Here is a 19,622-nt window from a genome sequence, read left to right on the forward strand (position 1 = left end):
CACTGCAACCTCTGCCTCCTGGGTTCAAGCAATTTTCCTGCCTCAACTTCCCCAGTAGCTGGGATTACAGGTGTGTGCCACCATACCCAGCTAATTTTTGTATTTTTAGTAGAGATGAGGTTTCACTGTGTTGGCCAGGCTGGTCTTAAACTCTTGACCTCTTCTGTCTTGGCCTTCCACAGTGATGGGATTACAGATGTGAGCCATTGTGCCCAACCGATTATAACATTTTTAAGCTCAAGCGATCATTGAAACATTTAGCTTAGATCCTATTTTGAACCAAAAATAGAACCAAAAAAAGAGGCAAACAAATGTACTCCCAGAGCCAGGATTCCAACCCAGGTTCTCCTAGTGCAATACACTGGTAAAGAGAGACAAATGTATAAGGCTGTGCATGCCATACCAAGGTGAACCTGGAATTCTCTGCTTAGGCATTGTTGGATCTTTTGCTATTGATGTGTGATACGTGCTCCTTACAACCTCTTTCGCCTACACTTAACTCTTCTGTTTGCTCAGATTCCCTGAGCTTGCCTATACTCAGTTTCCCAATTTGATGGAATCCTATTAACTTCTCTTTTTTTGAGACGGAGTCTCGCTCTGTTGCTGGGTTGGAGCTTAGTGGTGCGATCTCGGCTCACTGAAACCTCCGCCTCCTGGGTTCAAGCAGTTCTCTTGCCCTAGGCTCCTGAGTAGCTAAGACTACAGTCATGCGCCACCATGTCCAGCTAATTTTTGTATTTTTAGCAGAGATGGGGTTTCACCATGTTTGCCAGGCCCGCCTCAGCCTCCCAAAGTGCTGGGATTACAGGCGTGAGCCACCACGCCTGGCCTGGACTCCTATTAACTTTAAAAACTCCAACTCACTGGGAGCAGTGGCTGGTCGCAGTGGCTCACGCCTGTAATCCCAGCACTTTGGGAGGCCAAGGCGGGCGGATCATGAGGTCAGGCGATCGAGACCATCCTGGCCAACATGGTGAAACCCTGTCTCTGCTAAAAGTACAAAAAAATGATCTGGGTGTGGTGATGTACACCTGTAGTCCCTGCTAATCTGGAGGCTGAGGCAGAAGAATTGCTTGAACCCAGGAGGCGGAGATTGCAGTGAGCTAAGATCACGTCACTGGACTACAACCTGGGCAACAGTGTGAGACTCCGTCTCAAAAAAAAAACAAAAAACTCAGATGGCTTCTTTTCTAAGATATATTTTCAAACCCCCTTACATATCCCCTTTTACCCCATAGATACTATTATACCCTGTGCATCCTTCTATTATTGTGTTGAATTATAATTGGTTGCAGTTTTTTTCTACTAAAGTGTAAGTTCTTAGTAACATCTTGTCCTCTCATATTTCTGAATCCTAAAGCCTGAATTAATTAAATTGAGATTGCAGTGCTGGGAAACATGGGGTTTTTAAATAAGCTCTAAGTAAAAGGCCCGAATGTTTGTTTTTAGTATCATGTGACTTCTTGCTGCTTTTTTCTCCTTTTCACTTATTTCCTGAATTTAAACATATTCTGGATAGCTGAGGGTCAAGTCTGTGTGTTCAGATCACTAGTTTCTAAACACCAGGTCCATAAGCGAGTTACATCTAATTCGTCTATAGATTTTGTAAAAATACAGTGGATTTTCTGGTTTAGTGAGTCTGGTATGGAGTTCTATTTTGTTTATTTTAAATCTATCAGGTTATTTTGATGATCAGCTGAGATTAGGAACAACAGCTTCAGAGTAAGGTGTTACAGCTGTGTGAGATGGCTTGGACAGACTCTTGCTTTAGTAGCTCTGTAAGCTGCTTAAGAGCTTGTGAGTGTCTTATTTCTGGTCCCCAACATGTCTAGCACATAGCTTGTAGTAATGAAAATAGGTTTAAATTAGTCACCTTTAAGATGTTTTTAATCCAGGTTTTGATTAATCCTAAAAATGGTGACTGAGTAACCTTTTTATTTTTTATTGTCATTTAAGGAGTGTTCAGCCTGGGTGTTCCTGTAGATGCTCTCTTCTTTATTGGTAACCAGTTGGTGGCCACGAGTCATACAGGGAAAGTGGGAGTGTGGAATGCTGTCACTCAGCACTGGCAGGTTAGTTTTAACTAAAGCATACTACAGAAGTGAAAATATTTCTGAAACGTACGCTGATTATATACTTTTTTCTTGTAGAATTCATGTTGTTTCTGTTTTTGATTATACAGAATATTGAATAAATGTAGTAAATTTTTTTGCTAGATACATATTTGAGTATATTTTCAAGAGCTTAAGCTACTTTGGAAAATAAGTTGAGTTTTTTAAACTGTGGTTTGGCATTTCTTCATTTATTTTAAATATTTGAAGTTCTCTGCCTTGAGCATGGTAGTCCAGGCAAACTTTATTTCCTGAATTTGAGCACAGATCTGTGTGAAAGTCCATAATCTGTTGAGAGAAGATAGCACGCTAATACTCTCAAGTACTTGAGAGGAATAAGAAGAAGGTAAGACTTTAAAAAGGTTAATACCTGATTCTGAAGGAAAGAGGAAAAATTAAGGACTTTAAGCAGGGAGTGACATATTCAGATCCATGTTTTAGAAAGATAACTGTGGTAGCTGAAATGAAAGGTAGATGGAGGTCAGGAGGGAATCTACCACAGCAATCCAGCAATCAAGAAGCAGAGCGCTTCGACTAATGACAGTGGTGGTAGAAGTGGTATGAGTACGTTTGAAAAATATTTGACAGACCTTCCTAAAATGACAGGTCTGCTGTCTGATTGATATGAGAAATTAAAGAAAGAGAAATGTATTTCTAATTTTGGGTTTCTAGTTTGACAATCCAGTAACTAGTAGTATTTTGAATTGATAGGAAACATAGGAAGAGAAGCAGATATGCTGGTAGGGTGAAGAATGAATAGATTGATTAATATGTTTACTTTGAGATTCCTATGGGTATTAAAGTGTAGATGTTAAGTATATAGTTGGAAGTACTCCTTTGGAATTTAGGAAAGAAGAAAGGGTGAGAAATATTTGGAGTCTATAATACTTATGTGATAAAAAATTGTTAAGATTTTCCATTGAGTGGGTATGTAGAAAGAAAAGTCAAAATTAGAACTCTGGGGGAACATTAGCATTTAAAGGGACAGGATAGACAACCAAGAACCAAAGGGACACATGATATGATAGAGAAATGACGTTAGTTTTGGCAGTAGATATCATTTGCAAATATGTATCAGTTAAGTGTTGGTGGAAGAAAGCTAGATTGCAGGAAATAAGGAAGTAAAAGATTAGAGAAAGGAGACAGCAAATTCAAATACCTTTTAAGAAGTTTGGTGGTGAAGGAAAGCAGAGAATCAAAGTGATAGCTTAAAGATCAAGGCTGGTTTGAAAAAAAGATAGTTGTGCTTTATTTTTCCTCTAGGATAAGACAGGTTCGAGCATGCTTGTAGCTAGAGAGGAGAGTTATCAGAAGTACCTGAATATTGAAAGAATGGAGATTATTTCTGGTCCCATAAAATTCAGGAGTGTATGGGATCTAGAACACAGCTAGAAAGGTTGGCCCAACAGGGCAGTAGAGACATTTCTTTTTCTGTGACAGAAGGGTAAGGAAGGAGTAAAGAGAAAGACATTGAAGTATATTATCAATTACTGCAGAGATTATAAATCATACATTTGCAGTAAACCTGGGATCCCATGTCGTTCTTTAGTGACATAATTAAGGTTGATTTTAAGTATTTGAGTCAGATGAACCACTAAACAGATTGTGTGTAGATTTTTGTATAATCATAAAAATTTTTGCAAAATCAGGACAGTTTCAAAAAAAATTAATGAAAATGTTGTAAAAGCATTGAATCTGATTTGGTTAAGATAAAAGTTAAAAAAAAATTTAAAGAAATGATTCAGTTTCTTGTTTTATGTTTTTGTTTAATTCCACTCCTCACCCACACCCACAAAATTATGTTACAAAAGGAGATTAATAAGGACTTATTGGTATTGTCAAAAAAGTAGCCTAGGTTTTTACATAGCATAATAGCAATTTTTAGGCACTGTTTCACAAGTTGATACTTTAAGATTTATATTGGAAATGTAGATTATACATGTTTCATTCTCATATCAAAACAGACAGCTTTGAAAGTTAGCTCTAGAAAGCATTATATACTTTACTTCCTAAAGAATCAGAGAACTCTGTGTTTATTCTGAGAAAAGAGATCTTCAGCCGTAGTACCATCTGAGTCACAGCCTAGCCTCTAAGTACACAGTGAAGGCTGAGTTTGGGGAGGAAATAGTGGTTCTGGGAACAAGAATTCAAAATGAACTTCCATGATCTGATGGGCTAGGCTGGACAAGAATTCGGGAGACTTTGTTTGATTTAGCTTCTCTCTTTCCTGTTATTAGGTACCTGTAGCACTGATGTCAGAAGCAAACGTTTTGTGTGTGTATGTGTGATAGGTTTACCCCTGCATATTAGGAATAGGAATAAGGCAGGCATTGGAATCCTGGGCCCACATTTTGTTGGGGCAAGAGAGGATTGACTTTGCAGTATTATGTTTCGACTGCTGTCTTAAGTATGGTCTGTTTGCTTACTTATAGAATTTACAGTAAGAAATATGATTCTTAAGATTTAGAAATTTACATATAGAAATATTAGATACAAATATTGAAACAATATATTGTTTATACTATGTATTAAATTATGTTAATTGACTGGTGTGTTTATGCACACTTGCATACCACATATCAAAGTAAAGGCTCTCGGATCTGGGATTTTAGCAAAAGCAAGAAGCATGATTTCATGGGACAGTGGAAATTGAGCCTCCTGCAAAAATCTGAAGTTTTAAAGGTGTGCCTCAATCTCTGAGAAGACTGGGAGAAATTTGCCCAATAATCTTGGAACAAGAAAGTTTTGATGTGTGGTTGGTGTCTTGGAATGGTAAATGGAGATGCAAGAGGAAACCATTAGAAATTGAAACCAATATATTTAAATTAGGAGTGAATTGAAGCACAGAGATATGCCTTTGTTGTATGGGAACTCCAATTTGAGAAACTGGTCTAGGACCATTTGCATTCTAGATACAGACATGACACCAGTTAGAATGCTTTCACAAGATAGAGCACACAGGAGTCCTGTAGGAAAAGTAATTTCTACTAAAATAACCTCCCAAAACTTACAAACTTCACATGGAAACAAATGATGAAAAGTCATCAAACCTAAAAAATTTGCAATCCCCAAGGAAATAATGGAACCATTTAAAAAGCTGCTGTATTGAAGGAACAGGAAAAATGAGAAAATGGAGGGAAATAAGATACTAAAAATTAAAAGGTCTTTGAAAACACTTGAAAAAATTTATAAAAGCACAGCTCAAAGAAAAATAGTGAATTGACAGATGCATCTGAGAAAATAATTTCCAGTTGAATCAAGAGAATGAGATAGAAAATATGAAAAAGAAAAAAGTGAGAAAGTATTGAGATAGGAACAGACTAGAGGAGGGGCCGTATTGGGAAAATATAATAACTGCATTTTGGAGAAATGAAAAAGGACATGAATTTATTGATTAAAGAAATGTACCAAGTCTTGGCAGCCTAAATGTTTAAATGCATCGTGCTCTAATAAAAGATAAATTATGATAAAAAGTACTCACAGAACAGTGACAGTTTGCCTGTAATTAGACTTTAAGCAGATTCCTTGTCACCAGTAGTAGACACCAGAAGACAATGGGAATTCTCCAAATGGTAGAGAAAGTAACTTTCAACCTAGGATTTTATACGCAGCAAAACTATCATTCAAACCTGAATGAGAAGGGTTTTTTTCAGAGAGAATATGTCACTCAGCAACCCTCAGTGAAAGGACTAAAGAAAAATGCCTTTTGAGAAGTATTTGAAGGGGAAGAAATAGAATGCATTCATCAATGATTAGGACAGATGTTGGTCAATACGTTGGTAAATTTAGATAAGTGATTATTTCAAAAGTATTGGATGAAGTTTAAAACATACTGTAAAAAATAATGATAATTTTATAGATATAGAGATGGTAGTTAAAAGATTCTAGGGGCCTTACATTATTTGGGAAGATAGACTGGTATTTTAAAACTGGAAAACATTTAAATTTACATGTAGAAATTAGTGGTAATCACTGTGTGCTACCTTATAAGAGAAAAATCCACTTCCATTTTATATTTGTGACCACATGACTGAACCATACATACTAATCAGTATGGCTTCTTGGATTCTTGCCACGAAGTTGTTAGGATACAGAAGAGGAGGCCACACAGTAGCAGCTTCCTTGCTTGTGCTAGTAGAGAACTCAGCAGTTCTAACTCACTGTAATTCTGCTTATCCTCTGCTTTCTCTGTTCTCCCTGTTCTGAGGGGTAGACATAGAAAGAAAAGCAGATCATGACTAAGGGTTACAGAAAAAGAAGTAGCAAGGTTTTAATCCTAGAGCCCAATCCTCCCAGAGATTAAATGGTAAAAAAACGTTTGTCTTTGATGTGCCTTGCTGGTCTTTCATTGAAAAAATGTATCCAAAGGGAGAGGAATCTCATGGCCTTATCTGTCCCCATTTTCCTGCCATGAAGATTCTGGGGTAAGAGTTGAAGCCCTTTTCTTTAGTGCTAGAACTAAAATGATTTAGCTAACTCGGGTGGGAAAATTGGTTAGTGTGCGTAAAACAGTTTTCCCTCCATCCTTTAGACATCTTTACACATATCACTGAAGAGTGCTCAGTGTTTACCTGGTATAAAATGTTTTGGCTTTGGCTTTAATTAAAAGCCTGACCTCAGGATAGGGCATGGCAATTGAGTTCTTTGAGATATTTCTACTGTAACTCATAACTGCATGACATTGAAAGGGTACATAAAGAAATTAGGATTATATACAGGAAGGGCTTAGAGGAATCATTATTTCCAAGTTTTAGTTATTTTTTTTTTTAATTTGAATGAACCTAGATTCTCTGCTTTTTTACTTGCTCTTTAGATGTTCCCTTTCCCCTTGCCCTACCTAACTCAACTGACTTCAGTGTTCAAGTTTCACTTCCTCTGTGAACTCTTCCTTGATCTTTGCTCTTCACCCACCAGCATTGAGATGGCAATTGTTCCTCTCTTTTATGATTGTATTGTAGTCTGTTTTAGTGCCTATCACACTAAAATTGTCTGTTATTTTTCTTTCTCACAAGTTTACCAGCTCCTAGAGAGCAAAGAGATACCTCACATCCCTTATCTCTAGTACAGTGTTTGTTCTCTTGGATAATATATAATACAATAAAAAGTACTTAAGTGTTAAGCAGATAATGTTTAGATTTTAACTTTTCAAATGAAAGCCAGATATAGAATATGAAAAGTAAAAGTCCCTTAACATTTTTAACTTAAATTTTTGGAAATCTTTTAGACTTGCAGGCAAAACTTGGTGTCTAATAATTCATTTAAATGTCATCTATGAAGAAGCTTAACAGGCATCTCTGGCCTGGCTACAAACAGGGAAGGTTTATTTTGATGAATAGTAGAATTCATCTACTAAAATAGTATTGCAACTATTCTAGCAAACACTTTTTATGTTTTTGTTTGTTTGCGTTTTGTTTTGCAGTAAAACTCAAGCCCTTTGCTGTTTCTTTCAGCACAAAGAAGGAAGAAAACAAAAAACTTATATTAAGGAGACTAAAAAATAAAGAATACCACCTTTTCAAAATAATAATAAGTTTTCAAGGGAGCAAGTACTTTCTGGAAATCACGTCCTTTGTTTACTAGTTCTAATTCTGTCACTTGCTTACTGTGTGACTTTGGACAAGAAAGGGAAAAGAGAGGGACCTGGTCAGACTTGGCCTTCCAGTTCCAGTGGACCGAGATCTAGTTATCACATGTAAAAAAAAGAGGAGACAACCCATCAAAACTGAGAAAGTACTGCTGTGGAAAATACAATTTTAGAAAAATATTTTGAAAGAAGTATATTGATGGTTCTCCTCTTATGTAGCATTTTTGTGTATGTCTGTGTGCATGTGTGCACCTAAAGAAAGTTTATTTCCTAAGCCCTACTGAAATTGGATGTTGGTTGTCTCTTTACCAGAAGAATCAAAGTTTTGAGGAAATTGACCAGAAAATGGAAATTATAATTACTCGCTAACATCTAATAATACTCTTACCACCTCAGGTTCAAGATGTTGTTCCTATAACTAGTTATGACACTGCTGGATCATTCCTTCTTCTGGGATGTAACAATGGATCAATATATTACATAGGTAAGTGTACAGTCACTTAAAATGCTTCTGCTTAATATAACTTTTTAAATGAGAACAAGAAAAAATACCTTTCAGTTTTAAATAGATATGCTATTTATTTTAATGCTATTTAAAATTTTTATTTTTTAGATATGCAGAAGTTCCCCTTGCGAATGAAAGATAATGATCTTCTTGTAACCGAACTGTATCATGATCCTTCAAATGATGCTATTACTGCTCTGAGTGTTTACCTCACACCCAAAACAAGTTAGTACATGGACAGTTAGATACATTCTTGACTTTTTATGTTTTTATTCATTAGTTTATTATGTGACTAGGTCAAATTAAACTGATTTTTTTCTTTTCGGGAACTGCAGTGCTAAGGAGTTCATCTCTACTAAGCATAAAATTAATATTGAGTTTTATACTGAAGTCAAACATGACTAGTAGTAAACAAACATAACTTGAGGTGGGAAATTGGAACTTTTCTTCCACTGAATTGCATTTGTTGAGCCTTATTATTATAATATTTAGATGAAATCACAAAAAAAACTGCACATTTATCTTCCTATTAAAATAACTACTTTTTCACTTTGAAATTAGGAGCTTTTTAGAAAACAAAAAGTTCATAAACTATTACAGGAAACTAAGCTTATTTTCTTGGGAATTTAAAAATTTAAGCTGTAGAAAAAAGGCATTTTAACAACTTTCAGTGCATTTTAGAGGCTATCGCAATAAAATTAACAGACTAGTTCTGTAAATAAGTAAGAATTTTTGTATTCTAGAGTAAAACATAAACACAAATGGGAAACTTAAAATTTATCTGTAATGAAAGGAGTTCTAGGAAACATTAATATGTATTCAGTAATATTCATAGGTTTGGATATGCTACTTACGCAAGTTATCATTTTATTGAAATTATTAAAAGAAACCATAATCTTTAGTATGAAAGAAATATTCAAGAATATACTATGAATTTGACTGAAACCATAGTAGGACTTAAGTTGTATTACTCTAGAAATAGGATCAGTATACCATGAATTTCTAGCCAAGCTGGCCCTTTTTGATACCAGCTGTCTTTAGCTGCTTTTGTGCCATAATGACAGAACTGAGAGATTGTGACAGAGACAGTGTGGCATGCAGACTTTAAAATGTTTACTACTTGGCCCTTTACAGAAAGTATGCCAAACCCTGGTCTAGAATAAGATGTGGATTTTTTTTTTTAATCTAGTTAAAAAGCAGGCAAAAAACTGGGAAAGTTCTACAAATCGAAGCACTTCTTTTGTAGTGGCAGGGGGATTTTAAGGCATGAAAAACAGTCATCTTTCAGGTTATAGGAAGTGTTTTTCATGACATGCTCTTTTTTTTTGATTCAAGTATTTTCAGATGAATCAGTAAAACTAGAACAGCTAGTAAATCTAAGAGGTTCTCTATCCGTGAAGCTTTTTAAGAGTATAGGTCACTGCATTTTTTCCTATCTAAATTTGCGATGGGGTCTTGGCACTTGTTTAAAAAAAGAAAAAAAAAAAGATACAGCTGAACCTTAGATGATTAGAAGAAGCAACATATTGTAAGTATGATGTAAGCAAGGTAATGGGTATGTTTATTCCCTATCACAGTGTTTTAAAACTTGAATAGTATATATAATCCTTGATTATTTGAGGATGATTTAGTATTGTAGTTTAAGTAGAACAGGTGATAATTCTAGGCTGGACGTAATAAGAAATATTGCTTTTGGAATACTATTTTGTTTCAGTAGTGTTCCTGGCATGGCAGATTTATGAATTCTTTAAACTGTGTTGAGTACCTACTGTGTCTTAGGCACTCTGTAAGGTGACAGATAAAAAGATGATTATGATTCAGTCTTTGTCAATAAGGAATAGAAGTAGCTAGGCATAGAAGTAAGTACAGAATTAGTGTGTTATAATTGCTGTGATAGAATCAAATACATAGTGCAAGGCAGGAGGTGAATAGTTATGTCTTGGAGTGAAGGTTAGGAAAAGATTTATCAAGGAAATAATGATTTTAAGATGGCTTGAGAAGTCTTAAGATTTTTTTGCTGAGCTGCATTTTGGGCTGATATAAACAGTGAATCCAGCTCTGCCTATTTTATCATAGGGAAGCTTTGCAAGGTAGCTTTTTTATTATCATTCCGTAATATCACCTGTCAACTCTTGACTTTATATAGGTGTCAGTGGTAACTGGATTGAGATCGCCTATGGTACGAGCTCAGGAGCAGTACGAGTGATTGTACAACACCCAGAGACAGTTGGGTCAGGTCCTCAGCTTTTTCAGACTTTCACAGTTCACCGAAGTCCCGTTACAAAAATCATGCTATCAGAGAAGCATCTTGTATCAGGTAAAATGATTTCATTAGTACTGATAAAGAACTTGGCCTTGTGTGTTACTTTCTGTACCCCTACAAATTAAAAGAATGAAAATGCAGTGTTTATGTGAGAAAAATATAATAAAAGAAGTACTATAAAAGTTTAATGAAGAAATTATATATGATTGTCTTTTAAAGATGTCTTTGAGCCAGTCATGGTGGCTCACGCCTATAATCCTAGCACTTTGGGAGGCCAAGGCAGGTGGATTGGTTTATCACAGGAGTTCAAGACTATCCTGGGCAACATGGTGAAACCCATCTCTACCAAAAAAGAGGGGAAAAAAAGATGTCTTTGATTTTGCCTGGTTTTAATATACATAAACTTGGGAGATGTGATTTTTTTTTTTTTTATTGTTCTCTTGGCATATGTTATTGCAAAGTATTTATAATGACCCTGCTAAGAGGAATTTTTATTAAATTTTTCAGGTTTTACTTTCAATATAAATTGGGTTGATTCTCTTATGGCTTAATGCTAAAGCTGTAGATTTATATGCGTATTTTGATATTTTGTCATCTCATAATAAAAATTAGAATTATGGAGATTATTTGAAGAAAATAACCTTTGTGTGGGTTTGTAGTTCTTTATAGTCATAAAATTTTTAAAACTTTAAATACTAATTGGATACATAAAAAAATTAATACTAATTTTCAAGTTTAATGAATAGTACTTTCTGATTACAAAGTAAAATTCTGTTGAAGAAATGCATTGTGTATGGAAGATGATTTCTCAAAGGCTTCATGAAAATTGACTTGTGAGCTGAGTGTTGCAGTAGAGCTTGCTTTCTAGAGGAGTCTTACATTAATTCCTTTTGTAGAGCAGTTCCTGTCCAACTTTCTCTCTCAGCACCCGTCTTAGTAGGCGTTATCACCATCTACTTATCTACTCAGGTTGAAAATCTAGGAATCACCTTTGATTTCTCCCTTTCTTTCACCTCCCAGATAGTACAGTTCATACCAGTAAGTCCTTTTGGCTTTGCTCCCATATTATGTCACAAATCCAATCACTTCTCATTGCTGTCAGTTTAGTATTTCACATCGTCATAATTTCTCCCCTAGATTACTGTAGTAACTTCTGAACTTTTCCCTCTTTATGGTACATGTTCCACACAGCAGCCAGAAATGTCATTTAGAAATGCAAACCAAGTCTGATTCCTGATGGCTTCTAATTGTATTTAGAATAAATTTAAATTTCTACCATGGTCTATGTGGCTTTTCTTGTTCCAGATTCTACCTAGATCTTTAAAAAATCTCTTCCCAACTCCCATGTCACTTTTCTTATTGCTGATAACACTCTAACCTGTTGGCGTTTCTATTTCTTAGATTGTTCTTTTTATTTGAAATGTTTTGCCTCTAGATATTTGTTTGGCTACATTCTTGTCATTCCGGTGCCGTTTCAAATTCCTTTTCAATGTGGAGTCCTTGACTGCCTGCTTTAAATTAAATTAGCCAAACCTCTATTCAACAATAACCTTTTATTGTTAGAAAGTTATTGTTGGATAGGTTTGGCTGATAGCAGTACCTTGCTTTGTTTTCTTCATAGATTTATTACTTAATTATTTATTTGTTTGCTTATCATCCCCATCTCTTCTAGAAAAGTTCTCCAGTAGAAGAAACTTTATTCTATTCTCAGCACTTAGCATAGTTCTGACACATAAAAGATGCTGAATAAATGTTATAAGGCAACTCAATTATCTGAGAAAATAGGCTGGTTTGCAGGGTTATTGTGATGTTTAGATGATAATGTATAGAGATACTCTAATAATTGTTACTATTTTTATGGTTATAATGTTATTGTGGGACATGATACCAAGGAACTACTTTGTAAAATTTGTATTTTAACATCACATATTTCATGTAGCTTTGAAACTAATGTAAGTTTGTCAAGAGAAATATCCTTGTTAACAAAAAATCTGGAGTATTTTATGTATACTCAGTTATGTTATTCTGCCACCTGGTGGATATTAACAAATATGTAATGACATTGTTTTTGGTGGATATTTACAAATAATGTAATGACATTGTTTTCCCCATAGTGCATTTTAATCCCTTAAAGAAACTTTAGATAATGACTAATATTAGCAAAATTGATGTAATTGTCCAATTGAATCAACTAAAAATATTTAAATTATTTTTCTGGATCCTATTAAGCTTAATAGTGAAATCAGGAAATGATTTCCCATGAAACTAATTAAATAGCCTAGAACAAAATGCTCCCTTTTTCACTTGAAAACTGACAGTCTGGTCATTGAGAATTTTGTTACATAAGAATAGAAAGTGCACAGATATTACTTACTGTTTATGCCAAAATTTAATTTCTTTCCAAAGTTTTGTTTAAAATACGTAACTGTGTAAGATAGGTAACACATTTTACCCAGTAGTAAACATTATGTATGTGTGTGTATAAGAAGTACTAGATACTTTTCTGATATTTACTGATGATTTCATAGCTCATTGCTGATAATAACATTTTCTAAAATCATAGATGGCAAAATTACTATATTTTTTATTAAGGCATGCCAAAAAAGTAGTTTTTGCATTAGTTATACATTTTATGGTGTATATTTTCAAATAGAGTATCTACTCAGACAAAAAAGTAGAGATCGATTAGGAGACATTTCAGTATATGTCCAGTTAATATTCTATTCACAAAATAAAACTAATTGGAGCATGTTTTTTAAATGCAGACTCTATATAAAAATCATGCTCAGCTTTAGTATAGAATCTTAATTTTCCTTAATGTAACTATGAGTGGGCAATAAATTGCTGATTGCTCAAGATGTTTGAAAATTGTTATTTGTACCAATAATTTTTCAGTAAGTCCTGATCTAGGCTAATATTAAGTAATATACACAGAAACAGTTTATATAGTTAGAAAAAATAAACTAGGAAATTGTTCACTATGTAGTTTAGCCACAGAACAGGATACCATTCAGCATCTTTTTTCTTACACATTATTTTTAACCTTTACTGCATTTATACCCTACAAGCTATTTTTATGAAGATCTATAGATTTACTTGATATACCTTATATTTTGCAGCAAAGTAAAACATACTCAGTTTTCTCACTTTTGCGAAGTAGATACAAATTAAGTATAATTTTAAGATAAATATGTAATTTGCTGGTTATTCTCTGATCTGTTTAATGTAGATCATAGAGAAAAAAGTTAAAATGGGGTTTTTAAAGTAATTTTGTATTCTTTTGTTCTCTTTCTCTGCTAGTCTGTGCAGATAATAATCATGTCCGGACGTGGACAGTAACGCGATTCAGAGGAATGATCTCTACTCAGCCAGGTTCTACTCCTTTAGCATCATTCAAGATACTGTCCCTGGAGGAGACAGAAAGTCATGGTAGCTATTCCTCTGGAAATGACATAGGTGGGTTAGATTATTTTAGGGCATTTTTAGATAATATATTAGCTGTTCAGAAGGCATATATCAACTAATAAAACTGTAAAAATGAGTTTTAAATACAGATTTTTCATGTTAATTTTCAAATTCTAAACAGAATTTTGGTGCATTTTTCTGATTAAGTTCTATGAATTCACGAAATTATTTTATGGCAGAATATTTCATTAAAATGTTATGAGAGCAAATTTTTCCTCTTATTAATGTTTCCCCATTTAAAGAATGTCATCTCCATGTTAGCTACTTTTATTTATTATTAAATCTGTGAGAGCTCTGTACCTTTGACATTTGAATTTTTTTTGTTAATCTACTGAAAATAAAATTTGAAGCTAGGAAAAGGTCTGTTACTATATAATGAGAGTCATTTTGATGGCATCAAAGTATCATTAGGAAACAATATAGCATGTCTCCATTGATGTTCTCTGATTTCAGCAAAAGGTGTACAAGGTTAATTTAGGTTTTCTCTCTATACACCATACATACATGTGCACATGAGTACTTACACATCCACACGTGTGCATACACATAAACAGTCTTCATAGAGATCATTCCACCGCAGCCCCATTTGAAAGAATCTCACTCTCCTTATAAGCTACTTAAGAGAATTCTACCACAGCCTTATTAGAAAGAGAAATGCACAGTGTTACCAGTTTTAACGGTTACGTAATCCTAGTTCTCTGCATGATGATAGGAACTGGAAGTTTATATTGTTACTTATTTAACAAATGTTTATTGAATATTGTGTTCTAGATGCTAGAAATTTTAAAAAGTGCAGTGAACATCAACTTACAATTAAAGTAAAACAATTTTATTTTGCAACTCTGCTTAAAGGAATAGATCAAAAAGCACCCACAGGAGATAGTACCAGGATCTATGTTAGATGTTGTGATATATACTCTCATTTAATCTTCTGGACAATTTAGGAGGTAGATACCTCACTTAACGTTGAGGAAGCTGACATTCAGACAGAGTACACTTTATAGAGGTTTAATGTTTGAACTGAAACATGAAGGATAGGTAGACATTTGTTGGGTGTGGAAGGTTCTAGGGTTGGAACATTCCTAGCAGAGAAAAGAGCAAGTTAAAAGGATAGAGGCCAAGGAAACTTGGCAAGTTTGGAAAATGTCAAGAGGGTCATTCATTGTTGGATTATAGGACATGTGGGTAAGAATAGTAAGACATAGTGAGTGAATAGGCCAGTACCAGATCATGGAAGGCATCTAAAACTAGGAAATTTAGATTTTTATCTTGTAAGTAATGGGGATCTTTTGAAGAATGTTGAGAATGATACTAGATTTGTGATCTATATAATTCATCTTAAGAGCATACAAGAAGGCTTCAGAGTAAAGACTTAAGAAAGTGATGCAAGGAAACCAGGAAGGAGGAAAGAGGAGGAATTATTCAGTAAGAACCAAAGGGCATGATGGTCATTGACTAGATGTGGCAGGCATGAGAGAGGAAGGAGTCTAAAGAGACACTAAGGATTCTTACTTGGGAAGCGGAGTAGCTGACTGTTATTTACTAAATAAATATAGAAAAAAGAACTTACTTTGAAAACAAAGATGAATTCAGACTTGTATATTTTGAGTGATGATGCATATGGATACTATTCTGTGGTATGAATATATAAAGGTGGTACCTCTAGAGAAAGACCTTAACTAGAAGTTATGTTTGTAAGTATTCAGCATATGAGAAGCTCCTGAAAGCCCCAGGAGTAGATGTGTTATTCAGGAAAGTATGTGTATTGTGAATAAAAAGATATTTATAAACAGCCCTGTAAATTAATTATAAAACCCAGTAAGATAAAGGGGACAGGGAGGTTTTTTGTTTCTCTTTATAATTGTATTTAAAATATGTATATCCCCCCAGATAAACAGACATACAGATCAGTGGAACAGAGTAGAGTCCAGATTCAGTAGAGTGGTAAAGGTGTAATCTATATTGCAATGGGTAATGAGGTAACAGATACTGGAGGTGACCATAAAAGGAAGAAGTAATGGAGCTAGTTGAAAGGCAGGGAAGTTCAGAGGTCATATTTTTTATTCTCCCAGCTTTCTCCCTCATTAAAGTTAAGAAAGATCTGAGGGTATTTTGTATTCCAAAGAAAGGAGCCAATTTGGGAAGCGAAACTATAAATGGGAGGTGGGGGAAGAGAGGGCAAAGAATTAAGGTATAAATAATAGGTTATGAGTCAGTCTCATGTCAATATAAAGTTCAAGGGGAGAAAAGATAGAGTTCTGTAGCTTTCTCTTTCCTAGTTATTTAATTCTGAGTTATTTTATTCATTGTTGCTATTTTGACTTTATATGAGGACTATCATTTCATTTCTATAAAATTAGAGATCAGAAATTTCCAGTAATTGAGCAACTGCATAGTATAGTGAAGAGTCAGACAGCTTCAGTTTGTTTGAATTTCACTTCCATCATATAGGACTTACGAGATCTTTGGTTAACTAATCTTTTGGTGTGTTATTTTTCTCATCTGTAAAATAGAGATAATAAATATTAGTACCTCACTTATGTGGTTACTATGATTAAAATGAGTTTATATTTAGAAAGCATTTATGGTGGCACATAGTAAATACAGTGTAAGTATTTGCTGACTAATAATAAAGATGACATTGCTTCATTTATTAAGCACATGTATGACTCGTGACATAACTTGGGATATATTGTCTTTAGAACTTTTATTGCAAATCAGATACTTTTTATTAATAATAATGATACTGTTTTAGCTACTGAGTATAATGGGAAAAGAGAATTACTAAAATTTTATGTTTAAGTTTTAAATAAAACATTTTCTTCTTTACATTGTTGTTCAGGATTTTTCTAAAATATAATGGGCTATTTACCTGTCTTGCCAAGTACACTAAAATGAAAGTAATTGCATCTTTCTTTTTAGATTGAAAAGCTTCAGGATGCAACTCAGTAGAAAATTTTATACGGCACTTTAATTTTCATACTGTATTTTTTCTCTTTTGGTTTACCAATTGCCTTATATAAAGTTTTTTTTTTAATTTGCATCTTTAAAAAGAAGAAATGCTAAAGGAAGAAATATGGTTAATGGAAGCTTGAATTAATTATATTTCATCTGATGAAGCTGCACTTTATATTTTAAGATTTTATGTGTTGTCTTTTCAAAAAAGTAAATTCAATACATGAAATGACTTAATTTACACATCTTTTTAAAGTTATAAGAGTCTAAGCACATCCCCAAAGATACTAAATATCTTAACAGGTCTCCTGCTAGTACTTTTAATGTAGTGCCTTAGGAAATTGTTTCCTTTAGCTTTTACAGCCTTAGTTATATACAAAGTATAATTTAGAAATAATTGTGTATTTAAAAAAAAATTAATGCAAATTGAAGTTCTTGTATCCACTTATATCATGACTGATTTTCAGCTGAAATGTGATACCATATTGGTAGGCATGAGAAATTCTTTTCTTCTTTTTTTTTTTTTTTTGAGATGGAGTCGATCTTGGCTCACTGCAACCTCTGCCTTTCAGATTCAAGCAATTCTCCTGCCTCAGCCTCCTGAGTAGCTGGGACTACAGGCACCTGCCACCACACCTGGCTAATTTTTTGTATTTTTAGTAGAGACGGGGTTTCACCGTGATAGCCAGGATGGTCTCCATCTCCTGACCTCATGATCCACCTGCGTCAGCCTCCCAAAGTGCTGGGATTACAGGCATGAGCCACCGTGCCCGTCCTTCTTTTCTTATATTAATATTAATGTTCCTTTCGTAAAATGAAACAAATAAAATTTTAATTAATTTTTTGACATTTTTGTTTTCTGATCAAGGACCTTTTGGAGAGCGAGACGATCAACAGGTGTTCATTCAGAAAGTTGTTCCTATCACTAACAAACTATTTGTAAGACTCTCATCTACCGGAAAAAGGTAACACTTTACTGTAAGGATATTTATATTCAGAAGCCACCTTTTGTCTTACAAAATATGACGTAATTTAACATATTGATCAAAGAGTGCTACTAGAAACAAATTGTTGGGAGGGAAGTCTATTAATTATCTCATAATCATAACTCAAAATTAAGACAGTATACTTTATGCTTATTTTCTGAGAATTAAGAGTTTCACTGATGCTATGAACAGTTAGGAAAGACTAGTGATAGAACAAGAACACAGTGAACTTTTTTCATGGCCAGACATAAATGTTAATTTTTTTTTAATTATAAAGAGTTTCTTTTAAAAACCTAGAACTTAAATATTTTCCATCCCATATTATACATTATTTATGTCTCTCAAATAAAACATATTACAGATTTTCTGACATTCAGTATCCCCTTTTAAAATAAAAATGATAAAGCAATTAAATATTAATAACTAATTTGCATAATCTTGGCACAACGTACAACGTAGCACCCATGTTTTACTTCCAATTTTAGAACAGTTTTTCTCTTCCATCCACTTTACCATGGAGAGAAGTGATCTGTCTCCATGAGAGCAAGATTCCTGTCTCTATGCTGTCTCCGCAGTATTCGTATGTGAATGCTGCCCTTATACGGCACTGGCAGTATTCATCTGCTTTTGTCTTCAGAAATGATTTCTCTTCAAACTCGAAGAACATAGTGAATTTGCTGGTGGATGGTTGAACTAATTCGGGTACTTCCTCTTACTAGCTATGTAAATGCAACTCAAGTTATTTTATTTTCCTTAGCCCAGCTTCTTTATAAAATAAGAATAAGGTTCAACGACTTTGGCAGGATATCATAGGATAAAATAAATTTCAAACCTGAAATATCTTGCATACTTCTTAACCATGATAGATGTACAATAGCAGTTAGATTCCTCTTCCTTTTCCATTGACTGAAATTTTACTTCTTTTAAAATTAGTATTTATAACCTCAGATTTTGCTTGAACATTTCTTTGCTTTAAACACAAAGTTTTTTGACGAGAACACATGACACATGGGAGGGAACAACACACAACAGGGAGCCTGTTGGGTGTGAGAGGGGGTGGGGAGAGAGCGCATCAGGAAGAATAGCTAATGGATGTTGGGCTTCATACCTAGGTGATGGGTAATTCTGTGCAACAAACCACCATGGCACATGTTTACCTATGTAACAGACCTGCACATTTTGTACATGTACCCAGAACTTAAAGTTGAAGGGAAAAGAAAAGTTTTTGCATGTCAAACAAATGAAAAAAGTAAAATTCCTCTTAATAGTCCATTAGGAGGGTTATTGTTTTCATTTTGTTTATTTTTATTTTTTTTCTGTCCCAACTTTAATTTTAGGTTTAGGGGGTATACCTACAAGGTTGTTACACTGGTAAATTGCATGTCATAGGGGTTTGGTGTACAGATTATTTTGTCACCCAGGTAAATGAACCTGGTACCCAATACGTAGTTTTTTGATCCTCTCTCTTCCCACCTTCTATTCTCAAGTAGACCCCAGTATCTATTCTGTTTGTGTCCATGTATATTCAACGTTTAGCTCCCACTTTTAAGTGAGAACATATGGTATTCGGTCTTCTGTTCTTAATTCACTTAGGATCATAGCCTCTAGCTCCATCCATGTTGCTGCAAAAGATGTGATTTTGTTCTTCTTTATGGATGTATAGTATTCTGTGGTGTATATGTACCACATTTTCTTTATCCAGTCTACCGCTGATGAGCATCTAGGTTGGTTCCATGTCTTTGCTGTTTATTGT

General features: G+C 34.3%; 1 protein-coding gene across 9 annotated transcripts in view; it reads left to right on the top strand.

The window, feature by feature from the left end:
* Nucleotides 1-19,622, top strand: part of KCTD3 (potassium channel tetramerization domain containing 3) — a 57,011-nt gene that overhangs the window by 29,553 nt on the left and 7,836 nt on the right. For all 9 annotated transcript variants that reach the window (XM_032289236.1, XM_032289237.1, XM_032289243.1 and 6 more), the window contains exons 10-15: nt 1,957-2,072; nt 8,092-8,179; nt 8,309-8,425; nt 10,347-10,517; nt 13,764-13,919; nt 17,752-17,848. In XM_032289236.1, coding sequence (XP_032145127.1) covers nt 1,957-2,072; nt 8,092-8,179; nt 8,309-8,425; nt 10,347-10,517; nt 13,764-13,919; nt 17,752-17,848 — 745 coding nt within the window. The remainder of the gene's footprint in view (nt 1-1,956; nt 2,073-8,091; nt 8,180-8,308; nt 8,426-10,346; nt 10,518-13,763; nt 13,920-17,751; nt 17,849-19,622) is intronic.

The sequence above is a fragment of the Sapajus apella genome, unplaced genomic scaffold, assembly GCF_009761245.1.
Source record: "Sapajus apella isolate SASKATOON/1434 unplaced genomic scaffold, GSC_monkey_1.0 scaffold22, whole genome shotgun sequence".
NCBI lineage: Eukaryota > Metazoa > Chordata > Mammalia > Primates > Cebidae > Sapajus > Sapajus apella.